We start from the raw sequence: 22730 nt of genomic DNA, 5'->3' as shown, positions 1-22730 counted from the left end.
CGACGGAAGTAGGGACAAGGCACTGGCCTTGCCTTTCCTCGCTCGCTGCTCCCCATGCCGCTTTGCAGGCCACCTTCCATGTGTGTTTCGCCCAAACCACCCAGGGCCTTGCGGTCTAGATTCATTGTCACCGCCTCTCTCCACCCCAGTTCCATCCAGCCTCTCCCTCCTACCTTTTGCGTCTGGACCAGTCTAATCAACTTGCTGTTTTCTCCAAAAGGGCGCTTTTTTTTTTTTTTTTTTTTTTGCCTCCGTGAGGCAACAGGTCGCCGATGAGCAGGCCCGTGTGAGTTTCCGTGCGATGGCGCAGTGACAGCAGCACCTGTGCGCAGTCAGGCAGGGCTCGGTGGCCGTCCTCTCGCCGGGGCCACAGTCGCGGGCCGGGCCCGTCTCCCTCCTCCCTCTGCGGCGGCCGCGCTGTCCTTCATGCGGCGACCCGGGCCGTGGCGGGCGGGGGGACGTGCGACCCCAGCCCGGCCCCGTGGCTCACTCGATGCGCACCTGCAGGCGCACGTTGAACATCACCGAGGCCAGCACGTAGAAGTAGGGGAAGTTCATGCGCAGCCGCCAGGCCAGGTCGAAGAAGGTGAGCAGCGTGCGCGTCAGCCCCTTGCAGAAGGCGCCGTAGGAGCCGCGGGCCGCGACCGAGCGTGACAGCCGCACTGCCAGGCCCGATAGGGCCGCCGCCGCCGCCGCGGACAGGGCCGCCGACGCAGCCATGGGCGCAGGCCCCGCCGACCCCCGGGAGCGCGAGCAGCGGGAGCCGCGCGGAGCCGGCGGCACCCTCCCTACCTCCCTGCCCGCAGCCTCGCCTGCGTCCCTCGCCAGCCGGGGCCGCCGCCACAGCCCCTCCTCAACCTCTAAAGGGCGGCCCCGCCGCCTCAGTCCCGCCCCTCGCCGGCTCCCGGCGCTGCCGCCCCCATCATAGCACCTCCCCCCCGCTTCAAGGCACCACAGAGCTGCGGAGGCCAGCAAAACCCCGCCCATGAGGCCCGCCCCACCGCCTCAGCCCCGCCTCTCACCTGCTTCCTGATTGGCTGCCCACATCATAGCTCCGCCCCCTTCCCGGTGCCAGAGTTGCACCGCCCATAAAAAAAAATTTTTTTTTTTAATATGAACCATCCCCAGCATAGCTTCACCCCATCCCAAGCGCCATACAGTTGCTGAAGCAGACAAAACCCCGCCCATGGGCTACGCCCCCACCACCTCAGCCCCACCCCTGCTCACAGGACCTGCCCACACCGCCTCAGCCCCTCCCATGGGGCCCGCCCCCGCCGTCTCAGCCCCGCCCCTCGCTGACTCCAGAGCGGCTGCCCCCAGTGTAGCTCCGCCTCCTTCCAGGTGCCTTAGAGTTGTGTCCCCTTACGAATCCCAGCTTATAGGTCACGCCCCTGTCGCCTCGGCCCCATCCCTCCCCTCTCCTCCTGCCCCGCCCACGTGACCCTCCCCTGCAGCCTCAGCCCCGCCCCTCTCGATTCCCCTGAGAGACCGCCCCCCAGCATAGCTCCGCCCCTTCCAGGTACCAAGGAGCTGAGGTGGCTGACAAAGCCCCTCCCATGGGGTCTTCCCCCACTGCCTCAGCTCCACCGACGGGACCCACCCCCACTGCCTCAGCCCTGCCCCTAGCTGGCTCTCTGAGTGTCTGGTCCCCTTCCTCACTCAGCCCCCTTCCAGGCACCGCAGAGATGGCTGCTGCGCCGTCCACAGGATCTGCCCCTACCACCTCAGCGCAGACCCTCTCAGGTTCTTCGAGCAGCTGGTCCCAGCATAGCTCCACCCCCTTCCAGGTGCAACAGGGAGGCGGTCACTGAGACAGCCCTGCCCACAGGACTCACCCCCGTTTCCACAGCCCCGCCACCCGCTCACAGAATCCGCCCCAACAGGCATATTCCAGCCTCCTGCCCAGGGGAGGACCTGTATTTGCTGACACAGCCCCGCCTCCTGATTGGAAGGTAGTGCTTCACCCACCCACCCACTGCCGCCAGGGGATGGCTTTTTTTGCGGGGCGGGGCGGGGGGGGGTCGAGGGCCTGAGGGTCTGGACTGCTATCTTGGTTCTGTTCAGATTGCCTACCGGAAGGCCCTGCCCATTCCTCAGGCCCCCCACCCCTCCCACTGTCTTCAGTGCCACCAAGCACCCGAATTTCTTTTCTTTCTGGTATGTTTGCTGGTGATGTATATTTCTTTATTGGTGGCACTGATAAGGAATTTTTGGTGCATTGCCCGTTGTCCTTTTTTTACCCAATAGTGATTTCCAAGCACTCCCACCCCACCCCCCTTCTTAATCACTGTTTACCCTGGATACTGCACAGGGTGTTTTCAGGGTTTCATTTAGCATTGTTTGGGCCTTTCTTGCTAGAATGCTTAAAAAGTTCTTTCGCGGTTTCATCTAATCTTTATTCTATGTGAACTAAACCAAACCAGATCCAAATGGGAAGTACAATATTGTATTTGTGCCCTACAAATAAATAGGGCCCTTATTTTCTATAGTCTCTAGGATACTTTAGGAGCCCTGGTGGCACAGTGTTTAAGCATTCAGCTGCTAACCAAAAGGTGGGTGGTTCGAACCACCCAGCTGCTCTGTAGGACAAAGATATGACAGTTTGTGTCCATAAAAATTACAGCCTTACCATACAACCCAGAAATCCCACTCCTCAGAATATACCCTAGAGAAACAAGAGCCTTCACACAAACAGATATATGCACACCCATGTTTATTGCAGCTCTGTTTACAATAGCAAAAAGCTGGAAGCAACCAAGGTGTCCATCAACGGATGAATGGGTAAATAAACTGTGGTATATTCACACAATGGAATACTACGCATCGACAAAGAACAGTGAAGAATCTGTGAAACATTTCATAACATGGAGGAACCTGGAAGGCATTATGCTGAGCGAAATCAGTCAGAGGCAAAAGGACAAATATTGTATAAGACCACTATTATAAGACCTTGAGAAACAGTATAAACTGAGAAGAACACATACTTTTGTGGTTACGGGGAGGGGGAGGGAGGGAGGGAGGGAGAGGGTTTTTTTTACTGATTAATTAGCTGAAAAGAACTGCTTTAGGTGAAGGGAAGGACAACACTCAATACATGGAAGGTCAGCTCAACTGGACTGGACTGGACCAAAAGCAAAGAAGCTTCCGGGATAAACTGAATACTTCAAAGGTCAGCGGAGCAAGGGCGGGGGTTTGGGGACCATGGTTTAAGGGGACTTCTAAGTCAATTGGCAAAATAATTCTATTATGAAAAGATTCTGCATCCCACTTTGAAATGTGGCGTCTGGGGTCTTAAAAGCTAACAAGCGGCCATCTAAGATGCATCAACTGGTCTCAACCCACATGGATCAAAGGAGAATGAAGAACACCAAGGTCACACAACAACTAAGAGCCCAAGAGACAGAGAGGGCCACATGAACCAGAGACCTACATTATCCTGAGACCAGAAGAACTAGTTGGTGCCCGGCCACAATCGATGACTGCCCTGACAGGGAGCACAATAGAGAACCCCCGAGGGAGCAGGAGATAAGTGGGAGGCAGACCCCAAATTCTCATAAAAAGACCATACTTAATGGTCTGGATGTGACTAAGGAATCCCGGCGGTCACGGTCCCCAAACCTTCTGTTGGCACAGGACGGGAACCATCCCCGAAGACAATTCATCAGACGTGAAAGGGACTGGACAGTGGGTGGGAGAGAGGTGCTGATGAAGAGTGAGCTAATTATATCAGGCGGACACTTGAGACTATGTTGGCATCTCCTGTCTGGAGGGGGGATGGGAGGATAGAGAGAGTTGGAAGCTGGCAAAATTGTCACGAAAGGAGAGACTGGAAGGGCTGACTCATTAGGGGGAGAGCAAGTGGGAGTAAGGAGTAAGATGTATATAAACTTATATGTGACAGACTGACTTGATTTGTAAACGTTCACTTGAAGCTCAATAAAAGTTAATAAAAAAAAAAACAGATATAAAGGGAAAAAAAATTACAGCCTTGGAAACCCTATGGGGCAGTTCTACTCTTTCCTACAGGGCTGCTGAGTCTGAATTGACTCAGTGATGTCAGTGGGTTTGAATTTGGTTTAGGATTCTTACCAACTTTTATTTAATGTCAGTCTTCAAGAAAACCTAAATGAACTTTAAAAGCAGAAATAGGATAAACCTCATTTTCTAATCACAGTGCAGTAAAATAAAAAATTAAGAGGAAAATGCCAATATTGTACAACTCTTGTGTCAAAGAGGAATTAAAATAAAAACTGCAATAACAAGTGATTTGGAACTCATCAATGAGAACATTATATGTAAAAATTATGAAATGTGATCAAAGCTAGACTTATAGAAAATTTCATAGCTTTAAAAGTGCTCATGAGAAACCTGTACATAGATCAAGAGTGAGTCGTTTGAACAGAACAAGGGGATACGCCTGATTTAAAGTCAGGAAAGGTGTGCATCAGGATTGTATCCTTTCACCATACCTATTCAATCTGTATGCTGAGCAAATAATCCCAGAAGCTGGACTATATGAAGAAGAATGGGGCATCATGATTGGAGGAAGACTCACTAACAACCTGTGTTATGCAGATGACACAACCTTGCTTGCTGAAAGTGAAGAGGACTTGAAGCACTTACTGATGAAGATCAAAGACCACAGCCTTAAGCATGGATTGCACCCCAAGATAAAGAAAACAAAAATCCTCACAACTGGACCCATAAGCAACATCATGATAAACGGAGAAAAGATTGAAGTTGTCAAGGATTTCATTTTACTTGAATCTACGATCAACACCCATGGAAACGGTAGTTAAGAAATGAAATGATGCATTGCATTGGACAAATCTGCTGCAAAGGACCTCTTTAAAGTGTTAAAAAGCAAAGATGTCACTTTAAGGACTAAGGTGCGCCTGACCCACACCATGAAGTTTTCACTCACCTCACATGCATGTGAAAGCTGGACAATGAATAAGGAAGACCCAAGAAGAATTGATGCTTTTGAATTATGGTGTTGGCAAAGAGTATTGAATATACCATGGACCACCAGAAGAATGAAGAATGAACAAATCTGCCTTGGAAGCAGTACAGCCAGAATGCTCCTTAGAAGCAAGGATGGCGAGACTACATCTCACATACTTTGGATGTGTTATCAGGAAGGACCAGCCCCTGGAAAGGACATCACGCTTGGCAGAGGGTCAGTGAAAAGGAGGAAGACCCTCAAAGAGATGGATTGACACAGTGGCTGCAACAATGGGCTCAATCACACCGACTGTGAGGGTGACACAGGACCAGGCAGTGTTTCATTCCGTTGTACATAGGGTTGCTATGAGTTGGAACTGACTCGATGGCACCTTAGAACAAACAAATGCTTTTATCGTTAAACAAAGAATTAAAATAAAATATGCCGATATTTATTGAAAGCTTACTATATGTTTGGCCTGCACTTAAATATACTTCATTTAATTTTCATTGTACTTATTAGGTGGGTACTGGTTCTTGCCCTTATGTTTTTGAAATGCTCAGAAGTATAATTAGGCATATCCATGGAATGTTCTATGTTACCAGTTTCCGAGAACTGTTTCACAAGTTTCTTGTTTGAAAGGCACACGTATTTATTAATGCTTAGTATATACAGGGCACTGTAATGGATGAAGAGATAAAAGATGCTCTCTACCCTGTAAAAAAACCCAGTCATGTGTGTTTATGATACGGATTGGGAGGTTGCCACTCATACCATACTTGCGGTTAATCCTCCTAGCTAAAATGGACTGTATTAAATACAAAATAGTGTATAAACACAGCACCATCGTTGCGCAGAATAAAGTGATTCTGACTTGAGGTAGGGGCAGGAGTCAACTGCAGTGCTTGCCGCCACAGTTCAGGAGAGCAGTTCTAAGTTATTCAAAGAATTAATTAATGAGACTGAAGCAGGAAGGGCATATACATATCCACTTTATTAAACTATTGCATAGATACAGAGCAGTTGGGCATATCCATTCTAAGGCACTGTTCTGGTTTGAGTGCAATTTCACAAAAAAGAAAAGCCATTACATTCAGCATTTTCATTTCTACATTCAGACTCCTCCCATGTTACATGCTTATTGCTACTGGGATCCCAATTTTAACCCTAGAAATATAGCAGCATCATACAGGGACCTGGATGACAAGAATCCTGGCTCCAGCACTTGGTATGATTTGGCACTTAATTATAAACTCTTTTGCATTGTTCTCCATGTTTCCCAACTCTTGTTTAACTAAAGATATTATAATAACTTTATGAGCCTGACACATAACTTGTTTCTTTACCAGCTTCCATTAAGCCTAGAACAGGTTTAGTTAGGTACACAGCAGATACCCAACAAATACATATACTGAATATTACTTCCAACAACTTCAATAGAATAGAAGAGATACACTTCCCCTGATTCTAGTTTAAGGAAAGGATGGCTGGATATTTTCATGAAGAGAAAATACTTGGATATCCTATTTCATTTTACAAGAAGCCAGGCTCTATAAATATTTTCACATAATAACAGCTCTAATGGACAAAGAATTCTTCCCTCACTGAAAGAAAATTTAACATGAGTATATGAGAACATTTATATAATGAGAACATTTAGATAAGGTGTGTGTGTGTGTGTGTGTGTGTGTATAATTTTAAGTAAAATTCAAAGAGGTTGAGAATCACTGGGCAACGTACAGATTATCTGATTTAGTGACCCTCACCTCCCTAAAGTGATGTGTGTGTGTATTACATAAGAGACATATATGGTTGTTTAAAGAATTTTTTGATGACTTCTTGAAATAACTGAAGATAAATAGGCTTGGGAACAATGAGTCTATATTGGTGGCTACAGAAATATTTGTTTGAGACAGTTGTGTTCCAAGGAATATTTGCAGAACACTACTTCTGGGTATACATGAAAAAGAGTTCTGGAGTCAAATAAGTTTAGGAAATGTTGACTCAAAAAGGTATTTGTGTTTTTGTTCCTTTACTGGAGGACCTCTCAAAGACTCTCACATGCTGATGTGCACTGTGAATCTACAAAGGAGAGACAACACAAAGCATTTCCCAAACTTATTTGCAGAACTAAGTGTTCAATGGCTCATATTCTGCAAGAGGCTGATTTAAAGGAAGGATACAATTTTAAATGCTCTGCGAGACACTGACTGAATAGCAAAAAAGACTGAAAAGCAATGGATACCAATTCATCGGTCAATCTAAATTAAATCAGATTCTACGTCAGCTGTCAAGTGGATTCTTCCATACCAAAAAAACCCAAACCCAGTGCCGTTGAGTCGATTTCGACTCATAGCAACCCTATAGGACAGAGTTGAACTGCCCCATAAAGTTTCAAAGGAGCACCTGGCGGATTCAAACTGCCAACCCTTTGGTTAGCAGCCATAGCACTTAACCACTACGCCACCAGGGTTTCTGGATTCTTGCATATACCTTATTTATTCTGTGAACAAAATAAATCACCAAATACTCAGCTCTAAGCAGCATCACCACAGACTGCCAACTAAGCATGATAGCAAATTTTCTAACACTCCAAAGTAAATGTTAAAAATTAGATTTTCTTAAACACAAAAAATTTCAATAACACAGTCCTTACTAGGTAAATGTCATCCCCTTCATTCTTATGTTCCTGACACATTTTTATAGTTTGACCAATTTCATTGTTTCCTAGCTTTCCACCTAGGGCATATCCTAATGCCTTGAACTAATATATTCATCTTTAATAATGACGCAGCAAAGTAATTATGATACTGCTAAAATAAATATGTCAGATAGACATGGTTACTGAGATAATCCATTATATTGACCCTAGACCTGAAAGGAATGTCATCATTTATATGTTTTATGCTTACACCTATGATATGGTTGGCTTAGTACACAAAAATTTTTATTATAATAAAAAAAAAAGTTGTGGAGACAGAGTAAAAATCAAATCCGGGAGAGTTGTAAGAGTAGGTGGATACTCTAAAACCCATATGCCTTGGAAAATGAGTTTTAAAAATAGCCAAAACAAAAACAAAAAACAACAACAAAAAAAACTGTCCTTCCAGGACAAATAGGCTCTTGCAGGTTAAGACTTTTATGAGTTAGTGTTAACTTCTGTAGGACCTGTTTCCCTCAACAATTCTTAAAGAAATCTTCCCTAAAGTGAGTGACTTGGTGCATAATAAGACCTGCTCTCTGTCTGAAGCTTTTGGAACAATGACTACACTTATACGGCTTCTCCCCTGTATGAATTCTTAAATGAATAACAAGGCTTGGTCTCTGTCTAAAGCTTTTCCCACAGTAATTACATTTAAAAGGTCTCTCTTCTGTGTGAGTTCTCTGGTGCAAAGTAAGAGCCGTCAGTCGAATAAAACTTTTCCCACAACTGTGACATCTATGAGGTTTTTCACCTGAATGAGTTTTCAGATGTCTTTTAAGACTAGATCCATGACAAAAACTTTTCCCACACTCAAGGCATTTATATGTTTCTTCTTCAGAATGGGTTCTCTGGTGCCCTATAAGGTGTGACCTTCGAGTGAATCGCTTTTTACATACAGTGCATTCATAGGGTCTCTCCCCAGTGTGAAGTCGTTGGTGTCTGTAAAGGTCTGAACTACGAAGGAAGCTTTTCCCACATTCGGGGCACTTGTGAGGTTCTTCTCCTGAATGAATTCTCTGGTGCCCAGTAAGCTGTGACTTCCGAGCAAAACATTTTCCACACTGCGCACATCGGTGAGGTTTCTCTCCTGGATTCTTTTTCTTATGGGGTCTAGGAGTGACAGCTTCTTCCAAGTTGGAGCTCTCAGGTTTCTCTCCTACAGAGTGGTTCTGAGGATTTACAAGCTTTGTTAAATCTGTCTGTAGCTCCTCGGGCGGGGGCTCCCACGGATTTTCTAATGGCTCATAGTCTTTTTGCAAAATGGGACCATGTAGCGCATTCCCCTCTAAAGCAACAATAAATGGATACATATTCTCCAGCTTATTCTGTTTTGAAATATCTTCTTCATTTTCTCTCTCGATCTCAAAACCTGAGAGAAGAAATAGAAATTTCAGGTATCACCGTGTTCCAAGGAAAACAGAAAGTAAGGGACTAAAGAGAGTTACATTAAACTACTAGTGGGAAGACAGAAACTCCTAAGTGGAATCCCAAAGCTCTTTACCCTGCTGAAGGCTGAATTCTTCTTTTTTTTTTTTCTTTCCTAGTATTCAATGAATAATTACTTACCTATATTGGGATCATGTAATTGTTTCATTTCTTTGGAGGCTTGTAATTCCTTCATCCATGGCTCTTCTCTATGCTCCAATGGGAAATTCAGGTCAAGCTTTAGTATTGGATATCCTGGTCACAAGAAAGATGGGAAGCAGGATAGTTAGGATTACCAAAGGTTTTTCCGGAGTTTAGGCTGATTTCTTGGACAAACAGCTCCTTAATATCTACTTCTGTCTCAATTAGGATTACCTCACATGTAGCCACTGACACTTTTTTTTTTTAATATAAGAACAGAACCAATATAAGAGGAATATACTTTTGTGCTCAATTCAGGTTGTTTTCCTCTAATCTGTGGAAGGTGCATGAATTCATTTTGTGCTAAAGTCAATGAGCTGAATCAGTTCTGTATCTATTTTGATAATAGAATTAAAAGATTAGAGCCAAAATATGATGTAAATCTAAAGTTTTGGCATATTAAAACTGAGAAGCACTTTGTTACTAAGTACCAAGTGAGGAGAAAGAGGTAACGGTAGTAGTTATGAAACCGCTACCAGAATAATTTCAGTTAAGAGATTTTCAAATTAAAATGGAAACTGAACTGGGTTGGCAACATGCAAAAAACAATCTTTATATGTTCTTTTCAGCTGAAGTTGAAAAGGGGATTATCTTGAACTTAACCCAAATAATTCTTTGACAGTGTTTCTATCACTCTAAAGATGACAAGGAAAAATCTCAACCACTCACTCTCCCCCTGTGACCTACCACTCCTCTCCTCATTGATAGCAGTTATGGCTTGAATCTTCCTTTCCACACCCCTTCTTCTCCTTCCTCATCTCTGGAAAAGTTTACTGCTCTGCAATAAAATGTGAGCTGGAAAATACTGATGTATGATTTAAACGTAAGGAAGGAGATACACTTCCAGCATGACACTGTGAAGAGCTCTGTGGATCCACTCCCCAGTGAGTCTGGTGAAAATTATTTTTAAAAAACCTTTTAAAGTCCTCTGGAAATGGTCCTAGGGGGATACAGCAAATGAAGAAATGTCTAAGAAAAGCTACTAAAATTTGGTAAGAATGGCAAAAGTCTGAAGTATTTGAATCAAGGCCTCTCCCTTTCTTCCCACTCCAAGCTTAGCAAGACAGAAGCTTCTATCCAGAGTAGTATAGTCAAGAGAACAGGGATTCCTCTTTCCCCAGTTCCCAGTCAGAAGGCCATCTTCCTGGAAGAGGAAGGATGTTAGTATCTCTTATCCTGGCCCCAGCTACCTGTTGCTGTTGTCATCATTAGGTACTGTTGAGTGGGCTCTGACTCATAGAGACCCTATGTATAACAGCATAAAATGTTCCCCCATACTGTGCTATCCTCACGATAGTAGGTATGTTTGAGCCCATGGTGTCAATCCATCTCTCTGAGGGTCTTTAAAAAAATTTTTTTTGCTGATCCTCTGCTTTACAAAGCAAAATGTCCTTCTCCAGGGGGCTACCTATTACTGAGGTTAAATTCCAGGCAAGTATGACCAAGAGGTAGGGGCTCCCTTTTTCCACCCAGCATCCACTGGTGGGGTTAAGGCTCTACCTTGGATGTGGCACCACTGAGAACACTAGGGCCAAAATTCTCCTTGTCCCAATTTGAAAGTTTCCATACTAGGGTAGGCAAGCCAAGAAGGCCTGAGGCGACTGTCCCCTCCCCCTTACCTAGCACTCAGTTCCTAAACCAGCAATGTCACTCAGAGATATAAGCACCATTGTTCCCCCCACCAGCTACAGAGCCCCGTGGCTCAGAGATTTTGCCTGGGGGAGTAGCAGGCCATAAAGCAGATAGCTCCTAATCTCTTCCCCCCAAAACTGAATTCATTTTCAACAGAACATGGAGAAGTTCAAGATTAAGGGGCCTCTCAAAAAGAATAGATGTTGTCTTGAAAGCAACTGGTAGATTTTCTGGAGATACAGGCCAAACTATAGGACAGCTGGTTTGTAGGAAAGAGCTAGAGAAAGAGACAACTGGGAAGAGCCCTCTCGGGGTCAAAACAAATTTCAGAAATGGACCTCAGGAACTAGCCTTTCAAAGGAGCCTGAATTTGATTGAATTAATCTGTACAGCAATTTATGCTCCAGGTCACTGTTGAAAACATGGGAGCAATCAGGTGACAATCAGTGGAGCTTAACAGCTGGGTCTGGTCAGTGCAAGAGAAAGTCAAAGGAGCCCTGCAAAAACCACTGTCATCTCAAGGTGGCTGTGGGCATAACCAAGGCTATGCCCAATGAGGAGCAATACCTGAGGCTTAACATTGTAGGAGGGGGAACACATCACGAAAATAATCTGGCCAGTCACTAAATAAACAAGCAAATAACAATATGCCCCAGGAGATGGGTGCAAATACACAGAGTTACTACAACGTATTATCTAAAATCTCCAGTTTCCAACAAAAAATTATGAGACATGTATGTCAACAGGAAAAGATGACCCATATACTGGAAAAAAGCAGGCAAAAGAAACTGATTATGAAAGCAACCAGATGTCTGATTTAAAAAAGACAAAGATTTCAAAGAAGCCATTATAAATATGCTAATGAACTGCAGGAAACCATGATCAAAGAAGTTAAGGAAGGTTTGATGAGAACATCACATCAGAGAATATCAATAAAGAGACAGAAATTACAATAAGGAACCAAATGGAAATTATGGAGTTGAACAATAACTGAAATTAAAAAAAATAATTGAGTGGCTTCACAGCAGATATGAACTGCCAGAAGAAAAGGATATGTGAACTTGAACATAGATTTATAGAGATTATGTGATCAGAAGAAATGAGAACAAGAGAATGAAGAAAAATGAATGGAGCCTTAGAGAAATGTGGGAAACCATTAAGTGCACCATCATACTAGTAATAGGAATAACAGAATGAGAGGAGAGAAAGGAACAGAAAGAAACATTCGAAGAAATAATGGCTGAAAAGTTCAATCATGTCTTATATCTTTCACTCAGAATACAGTCTAGAACATTAGTTTCCCAGTGATGATAATGCAATGCCCAGGACATTAAACTCATCTTGTATCTACAGCCAAGAAATTTGAAACCCTGGTGGCACAGTGGTTAAGAGCTATGGCTGCTAACCAAGAGGCCAGCAGTTCAAATCCACCAGGTGCTCCTTGAAAACCATATGGGGCAGTTCTATTCTATCCTATAGGGTCACTATGAGTTGGAATCGACTTGATGGCAACAGGTTTGGTTTCTTTTTGTATACTCTATTTGACCTAGTTAGTTAACTGACCAAAGAAAAAAAAGTTAACTGAAGAAATACTTAAAAAGTAAAAGGCTAGTAGGGGCAGGGAAGCATAGAGTGTGTGGTGGTTTTAAAATATGCCCTCGAATTCTTTGATATTCCTCCCTTCAAAAGGTGGGGCTTAAATTTCCTCTCCTTAAGTATGGGTTGGACTCAGTGACTCTCTTCTGATGAATAGAATATGGCAGAAATGATGGTTTGTAACTAGGTCATCAAAAGCACTGCAGCCTTCTCCATGCTTTTAGATCACTCACTCATGAAGCCTGCTGTCATGTCCTGAGGACATGCAGGCAGCCTATGGAGAAGCCCACTTAATGAGGAATTGAGGTCTCCTGGGTGGTGCAAATGGTTAACACACTCAGCTGCTAACTGAAAGGTTGACAGTTTGAGTGCCATCCGGGGTGCCCCAGAAGAAAGGCATGGCAATCTACCTCTGAAAAACCAGCCACTGAAAAGCCTATGAAACAGTTCTACTCTAACACACACGGGGTCACCAGAGCACTGGACTCGACTTGATGGCGACTGGTGCCAATAAACCAAGTGGCCAGCCGTCTTGAAAGAGGGTCTTCTAGCCCTTGTCAAGCCTTCAGATGACTGCAGCCCATGTTAAAATCTTGACAGCAATCACATGAGGGGACTCTGAGTCAGAAACACTCAGTAACCACTACCAAATTCCTAACCCTCAGAAGCTCTGAAAAAATAAATACTTATTAAGCTGCTAAGTTTTGGGGGTAATTTGTTAAGGAGAAATAGATAACTAATACAAGGAGGGAAGAAGCAGTTTGAGGTTAACAAAGAAGGTGCTTCAGTGATGAATGTTCCCCTCACCCCATGCTCAGGGAATACCTTTATTACAGCCTCATTAACAAATAACCGTGTGCCATAAAGGCTCCACTGAATCAAGAAATATTATTATTATGGTGGGATGTCTTAGTTACCTAGTGCTGCTATAACAGAAATACCACAAGTGGGTAGCTTTAACAGAGAAATTTATTTCCTCACAGTAAAGTAGGCTAAAAGCCCAAATTCAGAGTCTCAGCTCCAGGGGAAGGCTGTCTCTCTTGGTTGGCCTTCTCATCAATCTTCCCCCAGACTAGGAGCTTCTCTGCACAGGAACCCCAGGTTCAAAGGACTCCCTCTGCTCCCAGCACTGCTTTCTTGGTGGTATAAGGTCCCCCAGTCTCTCTGCTTGCTTCTATCTTTTCTATCTCAAGAGACTGCCTTAAGACACAATCCAATCTTGTAGATTGAGTCCTACCTCACTAACAAAATTGCCGCCCATCCTCTCTCATTAACATCATAGAGGCAGGATTTACAACATATAGGAAAACCACACAATACCAGGAATCATGGCCCAGTCCAACTGATACACATATTTTTGGGGGGACATAATTCAATCCCTGACATGGGGGGATTGGAAATTATAGTACATTATTTGGGGTAGCAGGATAACCTGAAGAAATTTAGGTTGCAAGAATCTTCTCATGTTTTGCAGAAAGCATTTGTTTATATTTTGCTTTAAATTTCATTTCTCATATCCTATATTTTGCTTTAAATTTTCATTTCTCATGATCTTTGACATTTTGTGTATGATTTCCTAGTGAAACGTCATCAATTGAAATTAAAAAAAAAAACTCAAAGCTTTGACAACCAAAAATGTGTCCCAATTTTGGCGTACTAATTTCGAACTTCACATTTTCAAAAGATAAGCATGATATGTTTTATATTTTTGGGGCCAGCACTTCCTGTTTCTGATTGCAGACATTCTAATATGATTGCCTACCTCTAACATCTGGAAATGTCTGGCCTGGGTTCAGCTGAAGATTTTTTTTATGCTTATGTCTTTCTTGGATCACTTTTCATTGCAGAAATGAAATTCTTCACAGATTGCATCACAGTCAGCTCAGAACCTTCTCCCAGCCAGCTATTTGAACTTTAAATTGTAAGGCAAATGTATTGTGTATTATTCACATTTTATAGGCTTCCTGCTAGCAAGCCCTACAAACACTTAAATCTTTTTTTCTTCATCTCTGACACTTCCATTATCTGATTTATTAAGATTTCATCATGTGATATTTTCAAGACCTTGTTTTTAGCTTGTTTCCTTTAGTAAAGAAGGACAATGATAATATTTTTTCAATATTATAACCAAATTCCGTTTGATCTCTGACCTTGATTTTTGACTTCTATGTTTATCCTCTCTTTGAAGGTTATCTCATTATTTTCACAAAGTGCAGATTCTCATATGACAGAAGCTTTCCTGAATTTCCTCTAATCAGTCTTGTTTTGATCATCTCCCTTGGCTCCTTTTGCACAGACAGACAGACATCTATCTGTGGCAAAGGTTTTCACAAATGATTGTTAGAATGATTCAGACTCAGTTCACTGAAATAGATTTATTTAAGTTGTTAAGTGCCCTCGAGTTGGTTCTGACTCACAGTGTTTCACACAACAGAACGACACACTGCCCAGTCCTGTGCTATCCTTATTCCAAAAGAAAAAAAGGGGGGGGGGAGGATTTAGCTTAGACTTCCAGTTAATCCACAGGTATGCAATTTTCCTTTAAGTATTTACTAAGATATTCCCAAAATGCAAAAGGTATTTTCACCTTAGTTATTTTTTTGCAATTAATATGTGTGTACGTGTCTGTGTATTCATTTCATATACCCAACAATGTAACTTTCTGGAATAAAATAACTTCTTGGAATAAAAACATATTCTAAATTTTAATACACAATCAAGTGACTTCTCCCACAGTGTTAAAATGGTTTCATTCTGCCAGTATCCTGTGTTTTCTACTCAACCTATAAGAGGATGTGCTTCACGTAATACATCCAGGATGTTTTCATTAGGAAAAAAAAAAAAGTAAACGCCTAAGTAGTCTTTAAAGGAACAACTGCAAAGCATATCACTTTTGCAGTGATGAAAAAGGGGTAATTTCCTCTCCTCCAAATTTGTATTTTTCACTTGTTTAATTGATTTTATCTATCCCTTGTTAAATACACTGAATTTCCAAGTGCTTTTTTTTTTTTAGAGAGTAAAGTATTAAAGCCAAGATTAATGTTGCTAAATGATACCATCTGTGAGCTTTTTACCCGGGCACAGCTGTTAAGAGAAAAATAACACGGAGAATTACTATGAATATACCTACAGGCCCTTGTGCTTTCTCCTTCTAGATCCGGACCACCCTTGAGAATTCAACCACCTTCTGTAAGCCTTTGACTTGCAAATTGCTGCCTTCAACTCTAGTCTCTCTCTTGAGCTCCATTCCACCTTGGCCATTTCCATCCAGAGACCCATAAGCACTTCAAACTCCACATGACCCAATCTAAACTCACCTTCACTCACTAAATCGCCTCCTCTGTGTTCTCTATGTCAGTGAATAATATTAACACTACCCAGCTCACAAGCCAGAAACCTGGATACTATACTAACCCCTTCTTCTTCCTTACTCACCACTGACGACCAATTATCAAGTCCTATAATTTCTACATGAGAAATATCTTTTGAATTGGCCAAGATATCAATTCCATCATCACCAACTTGACAATGTTGTTATTGTTATTAGGTGCCATCGAGTCGGTTCTGACTCATAGCATCCTATGCACAACAGAATGAAACACTGCCTGGTCCTGCGCCATCCTCACAATCGTTGTTATGCTTGAGCTCCTTGTTGCAGCCACTGTGTCAACTCATCTTGAGGGTCTTCCTCTTTTCCACTGACCCTGTACTTTGCCAAGCATGATGTCCTTCTCCAGGGACTGATCCCTCCTGACAACATGTCCAAAGTATGTAAGACGCAGTCTCGCCATCCTTGCTTCTAAGGAGCATTCTGGTTGCACTTCTTCCAAGACAGGTTTGTTAGTTCTTTTGGCAGTCCATGGTATATTCAATATTCTTCGCCAATACCACAATTCAAAGGTGTCAATTCTTCTTCGGTCTTCCTTATTCATTGTCCAGATTTCACATGCATATGATGTGATTGAAAATACCATGGCTTGGGTCAGGCACACCTTAGTCTTCAAGGTAACATCTTTGCTTTACAACACTTTAAAGAGGTCCTTTGCAGCAGATTTACCCAATGCAATGCATCTTTTGATTTCCTGACTGCTGCTTCCATGGCTGTTGACTGTCAATCCAAGTAAAATGAAATCCTTGACAACTTCAACCTTTTCTCCATTTATCATGATGTTGCTTATTGGTTCAGTTGTGACGATCTTTATTTTCTTTATGTTGAGGTGCAATTCATACTGAAGGCTGTGTTCTCTGATCTTCATTAGTAAGTGCTTCAAATCCTCTTCACTTTCAGCAAGCAAGATTGTGTCATCTGCATAACGCAGGTTGTTAATGAGTCTTCCTCCAATCCTGGTGCGCCGTTCTTCTTCATATAGTCAAGCTTCTCAGATTATTTGACAGTAGAGTAGAAAATTATCCTCCCTCTATAGAAGAATACTGATCGAGGGGGAAAATGTAGAACAGAATTTCAAATTCTCATGGACTCCAGACTTTCTGGATTCTCATTCATCACGGAGGCTTGATGAACCCCCAAAACTACTGCTCAGAGATAATCTTTAAACCTTAAACCCTTTAAAAATATCCCCCGAAGTATTTTTAAAATCAAACAATAGTTTAGCATAACTAGTAAAGAATGCCTTGAGCACTGTGCTCTTTTGAGGTCTATCTATATGAGATCAGACTCACAACAATAATTTGAAAGATCTAGATAAGAAACTTAGAGAACAGTGAGTTTATGTTAATGCGAAAGGAATAAATTAGAAAAGGAGGGTGAGAATGGTTGCACAACTCAAAGAATATAATCAATGTCACTGAATTGTACATGTAGAAAACAGTGAACTGATGTATGCTCTGTTATATATATTCTCAACACAAAAAATGAATTCTATATAAGAAAAATAAATATCCTTTATAAGTTAAAAAAATCCCACATAAGCCCCTTGCCTTACCTGGCTCTGGAAAAGGCTGGCATTCACCAACAGCACCATAGTTCATGTTCTGTGGCCCTGCCTGTGGGATCCACGCCTCTGCCACGGTGGCCTCCTGGGAAGGTCCCAGGACGTGGAGCTCCGGTGACTCCAGTTGGATGTTTGGTGGTATGTGTGCTGTTCCCACTGGTGCCAGTTCTTCCAAGAGCATTTCCTGCCTGCCAACCTGGGGGAAATGACAGAACCCATCACTCTGATGTCTAGACCAGCACTGCCCAGTGGGCGTATAACGGGAGCCACACATGTAATTTTACATTTTCTAGTGGCCATACAAAAACAATAGAAAGAAACAGCAGAAGTCAATCTTAATAGCATGTTTTACTTAACCCAGTATATCCACAATGTCATGAATTCAATGTGTAATTAATAGAAATTATTAATGAGGTATCTTACATTCTAAGCCTTTGGGCTCTGTTGTGCATGTTACACTTACACATACGTCAGTGTGGACTGGTCACATTTCAAGTGCTCAGGAGCCACACGTGGCTAGCGGCTACTGTACTGGGCAGCACAAGTTTAGACCATATGAAGCTAAAGTCTAAATTAATAAGCAAAATCCAGAAGAGACAGAAAGGTGGGAAACCACAAACTCCTTTCATCCTAGGGCAGCAGAACACTTGGGAGGACCCCTGTTAGGGCAGGACACCTGCCCTGATGCTCACAGCTACTTCAGTGCCCCTAATGCCTACCAAAAAGCACTGTGTGCCTTCTCCCAAAGATCCTGGCCTGGGCTTAGCTAGGAGCCTCCCCAGACAAAGCTTTCACAGGGGGCTTCTCAACAGAGGACACTGCCACCCCCCTGTCCCTCCAAGACATTTTGGATGGATGCCAGGTGGAGGCTATTGGAGTCTAGTAGGCCAGGGATGGGAGTCATATTCTCAATGTAGAATTGTTCCACATCTCAAACAACTTCAGACAAAGAACCTGTCAAGAACCTCACTCTCTTGATCATATAAATACAAATATCTTTATAGTTTTAGCATAACTTGAATTTTCTGGAATGCACTACTGTGAAAACCAAAGGAAGGCTATACTATTTTTTTTGCTCAGAATTTTACCAAGACTTGTTTGGAAAATCACATGACCAGCAGCAACACTGTTCATAGTATTTGAGCTGTATCAGCCTGAATTGCTGGTTGTTGTACTCACGGTGATTCTAGGCAGAGATGTAAGCATCTGACAACTTCATCAGGTCTTTATTAGGTATATGCTGAAATACACATTGTTGGTGGCGGGGGTTGCCGTAGGGTGACATCATTAGCGTACAATAAACTAGCTTCCTTTTACTGTTGCTTTAGATTCCAGCTACACTCTACCTGACTTAGGGGTTGTCAAGTTTTTTTTCTGGAAAGGGCCAGACAGGAATATTTTGTCTTTGTGGTCCAAAAGGTAAAAGCCATTACTAGCTCTTGGCTGTACAAAAAACAGGCCCTGGGCTGGATTAAGCCCCAAGGCCATGGAATACTATATTGATGTTTTTAATCTGATGTATGCATAAAGGTTACGTTTGCTCTGAATTTCACTACAAGATAGTTAAGGGGAGTTTACCAAGTAACTTTTATACACCGGGTTTGGGGCTGAGAGTTGAGAACCACTGACTCATATGCTGAGTCTGGCAGAAGAAAAAAGTGAAACGGACTTGGGGCTGAAGGATAACACAAAGACCAGACATCTGAGCTGGCCCCAGCTGCCTCTGCTACTTCTTTTTCTCTGACAACAGAGATCCCACCTTCTTTTCTCACCTGCTGCTCTGGTATCTCAAGTTCTCTCTGTAAGTCTTCTATCAGTGCCACAACTCTTTCTCTGTTCTCTGGGCAGTGTTCCCTCACCCAGGTCTCTATCTCCGAGGGCAGAATAGTTAAGAATTGCTCCAACACTAGCAGCTCCAAGATTTGTTCTTTAGAACGCATCTTTGGCTTCAACCACTGACAGCAAAGCTCCCAGAGTTTGTTGAAAGCTTCATGAGGCCCGGCTGCTTCTTGGTATTGGAACTGCCTGAAGCGCTGACGGAAGACTTCGCAGTCAGTATCGTACTCTTCAAGCATGAAGCCCTGATTCAAGGAGGCCTGGATTGCACATCCCAGGGCCACAGCCATCGCTCCCTTCTGGAAGCTTAGAATTTACTTGGGAACTGCAGTACGAGATTCCGATTTGTTTCTCTAATAGTCGAGCGTCACCTACAGCTGAGGACAGGAAAAATACAAGTAGAAACAGCAGTGGTTACATGAGGGCATTATTAACTTATTTCCTTAACTTACTTTTTTTTTTCTCTCAGTGACTTAACAAATTAAGCTTTATTTCTTGTTCACATCACAGTTCCCATTGTTCTACAAGCAGCTCTATATGGTGACTTGGGAATTCTGGATCCATTTTGGTATTACACCCTCTTCTAGGGTCTTCTCTCCCTTACCTTACTTTTCATGAAGGCCCTAAAATGGCAGTTCTTAATCTTTTTGGTGGTTTTGAGAATCTGATGAAAGCTGTGGACCCACTTCCTAGAAAAATACACATACATATCCGATTCTACACACCTCATTCAATTTCAAAAGGTTTACAAAACCTCCAAGCCCATCCATCCATGGGCCTTCTAGACTGTGCTGTCCAATATGGTAGGCACTAGCTCCATGTGACTAAGTTTATTAAAAATAAAAATTCATTCATCAGCCACATAGGCCACATCTCAGGTGTTCAACAGCCATCACCGCAGAACGTTCTTTTGGACAGTTCCGCTCTTTAACTCCATGGATGGCAGGTTAAGAATCCCTGCCCTTAAGGAACCACTATAGTTCTGCTGGCCTTTGACCTCACTTCATCTAATACCAATTGTACTGTTTTTTTCTGAATATAGGTAGATCTCAAAGGGTATGGAGGAGCAATACTAACAATATTTTTGAATAATCCAAAAAGTCCATCTAGCTTTAAGTACCTCTTAATAGTCTTTAATCAAAGGACCATAGGTAGAGCCATGTTTTGAAAGGGTAGCAAATCATTAATACCTCAGTCTTCTCATCTTGAGTATTTGCAGTTTTGCAAACATTCACATACCACCAGCACCCCCCGCCCCGCCCCGCTCCTGCAATGACATTCCAAGCTGCTTTCCTATAAGTCAAGGGCACCGCAGTAGGACAAGCCATCAAGAATTTGTTTTGCAAATATTTACTGAGTTCATACTATGCGCTAGGTATTGTTCTAAGCATTCTGCATCTATTATCTCATTTAACCATCACCCAGTATTAGCCAGTGGGTATTAGTATTATTCTCTAAATACAGATGAGACAACTGACATTTGAGACTTCCCAGTATTGAGTAACTTGTCCAAGATCACATAGTAAATGCCAGAGAAAAACAGTAATAAGGTCAGAATTTATAGTCTCCCACAATTCAAATATCTGAAAACACCAAAATGTTTTTAGGGGAATCTGAGGTTACAGAGGCGGTCACATACATGTATCAACAAGTCTCAAGGCCTGGACCTGCCCTCGTGCTATGAGTCCTTTGTGTCTGCGTTTGCTGTGACAGCTATGTTTCTGTCTTCTTCCCTGGAGGGAACAAGGAAAACAAAACAAAACATACACCACTCAGGATTCACTTCCCACCTAGTCATCCAAAATCAACACACTGCCCCCATTTCATCCTCATGAAGGTAGCATGAACATCAGCGACAGAGCAACATCCAGGTTTGAGTTACCCGTTAGCTGTACGGCCTTGGGTAAGTGACTTAGCTGACACACAGCACAGTGGGCTGTATTTGAGTTATGAGGAACCGACTACCAGAGTTTTCTTTTTATACATCTTGTTAATAATATGTACTACATATACTGATGCAATGCATACTTTGCTGATGTTATCATTCTCAGATGTTCACTCCCAGATGTTCAATGTTATGATTATAATAAAAAGCAATAATAATGAAAACTATTTAAAAAAAAAAAAAGGATTCGACTTACGTCAGAACGGACTTACCACGGAGTCATCGGAATGGAACCCGTACTAAATCGGGGACTACCTTCATAAAATTTGCAGTCTGGCTGCAATTGCATGGAAGCGAATAGCGGCTTGCCTGGCACAGAGTAAGGTTATCGCTTGTTCCTCCGAAGCTTCTATCTCCCTAAGCCCAGGCACCTCACTGTCGCCTGAGGGCATCTCGGAACTGTGCCGACCTGGGCTGTGGACCCACCCGTTAGCCCGCTCAGCCTCACAGCTGGCCAGCCCTCCCCTCACCGACCCAAGCCTGCGGCGACCACGTCCACTAGGGATTGGACTCTCCCAGGGCTCCTTCCCCTCCGAACTGAAAGTCCCCTTCACGCGGGTCCGGTGCTTTCTGCTCCAAACCCCCTCACAGGACCGAGGAATACAACAGTGTGCGCAGAGACGGCACCTGATGGACGGCGAACGGCACACGTCCCGGAAAAGTTGGAAATCTGGTTTAAGATCGGACGCTGCTGCCTGGCGCGGTCCCGCGCGCTCTTCGGTGGCCTCCTGCCGCCGCGAGGGGCGCCCACCCGCCCTGGAGGAATCCCAGGAAGGCCCGGCCAAGGGGCCGGGAGCGGCGGCCAGGACCCGGCCGGATAGAGGCTCGCCGCCGGCCGCTCCCTACTGTGCCCGCCACCCGGGCTAAGGCTGGAGGCGACCACTTCGCGTAGCCGGACTCCGCTGGCAGAGAGAGCCCTGCCAACTCGCGCCCGCGCCACAGGAACGGCCACGCCCTCCTTGCTGCTCCGGGACTCACCGACTCAGCCAGCACCCACGGCTCACCCACGCTCTCCGCAACTGCCCAGGGCGCAGGCGCAGAGCTGAGCTACGGACTACATCTCCCGGCAGGCCCTGCGCCACCCGCCGAGCCCACGTGTGTGCTGACGGAGGTGGGGACTGAAACTCTCTCAGGCCTCCTTAGTGTCCGGAGCGGCTTAGGAAAAGGCTAGCGTTTTTTCTTTTTTTTTTTTTCTCCTCCCACGGCCTCCAAAGCCCCAGGGACGGGGAGGGGCGGCTTGGGGCGCAGTCCAAGTGAGGGCTCCTTCCCATCAGCCCTAGTGGAACCGGAGCTGGTGGGACCTCCTTTAAATTCGTTAGGATGGGTCAGTAAGCCTTGACTGGGATCTGTGGGGAGAATTTCTTGAGGGCGTTTGTTCAAAATTCACATTTCCGGCCCACCCTGACACTGATATATTGAGTCTCCCGTGGGCTCGGGTATTTGCATTTTAATCTTTCCCGGTAATTCTGACTCTGGAAGCCCACAGTCACACCA

The 22730-nt window shown here is 43.8% G+C and overlaps 2 protein-coding genes across 3 annotated transcripts; both read right to left on the bottom strand.

Moving 5' to 3' along the window:
- Positions 1-464: 464 nt before the first annotated feature.
- LOC135228891 (small integral membrane protein 10-like protein 2A) lies at positions 465-720 on the bottom strand. Its single transcript, XM_064278130.1, has one exon. The coding sequence runs from the start codon at positions 718-720 to the stop codon at positions 487-489; it is 234 nt and encodes a 77-aa protein (XP_064134200.1). The 3' UTR covers positions 465-486.
- A 5133-nt stretch (positions 721-5853) lies between these two features.
- LOC100672761 (zinc finger protein 449) lies at positions 5854-22350 on the bottom strand. Of its 2 annotated transcripts, none has more exons than XM_010600427.3 (6): positions 22215-22350; positions 20931-21024; positions 19228-19668; positions 17447-17651; positions 9216-9329; positions 5854-9018 (listed from the first exon to the last, which is right to left on the bottom strand). In XM_010600427.3, the coding sequence occupies exons 3-6, from the start codon at positions 19579-19581 to the stop codon at positions 8123-8125; spliced, it is 1569 nt and encodes a 522-aa protein (XP_010598729.2). In that variant the 5' UTR covers positions 19582-19668; positions 20931-21024; positions 22215-22350; the 3' UTR covers positions 5854-8122. The 2 variants fall into 2 exon arrangements, with proteins under 2 accessions (XP_010598729.2, XP_003420914.2); XM_003420866.4 differs by lacking the exon at positions 22215-22350 and adding an exon at positions 21864-21989.
- Between the last annotated feature and the right edge of the window lie 380 nt (positions 22351-22730).

Source organism: Loxodonta africana, chromosome X (assembly GCF_030014295.1).
Source record: "Loxodonta africana isolate mLoxAfr1 chromosome X, mLoxAfr1.hap2, whole genome shotgun sequence".
NCBI lineage: Eukaryota > Metazoa > Chordata > Mammalia > Proboscidea > Elephantidae > Loxodonta > Loxodonta africana.
The sequence above is the reverse complement of the archived record's forward strand: the minus strand, read 5'-3'. Positions and strand labels throughout refer to the sequence as shown.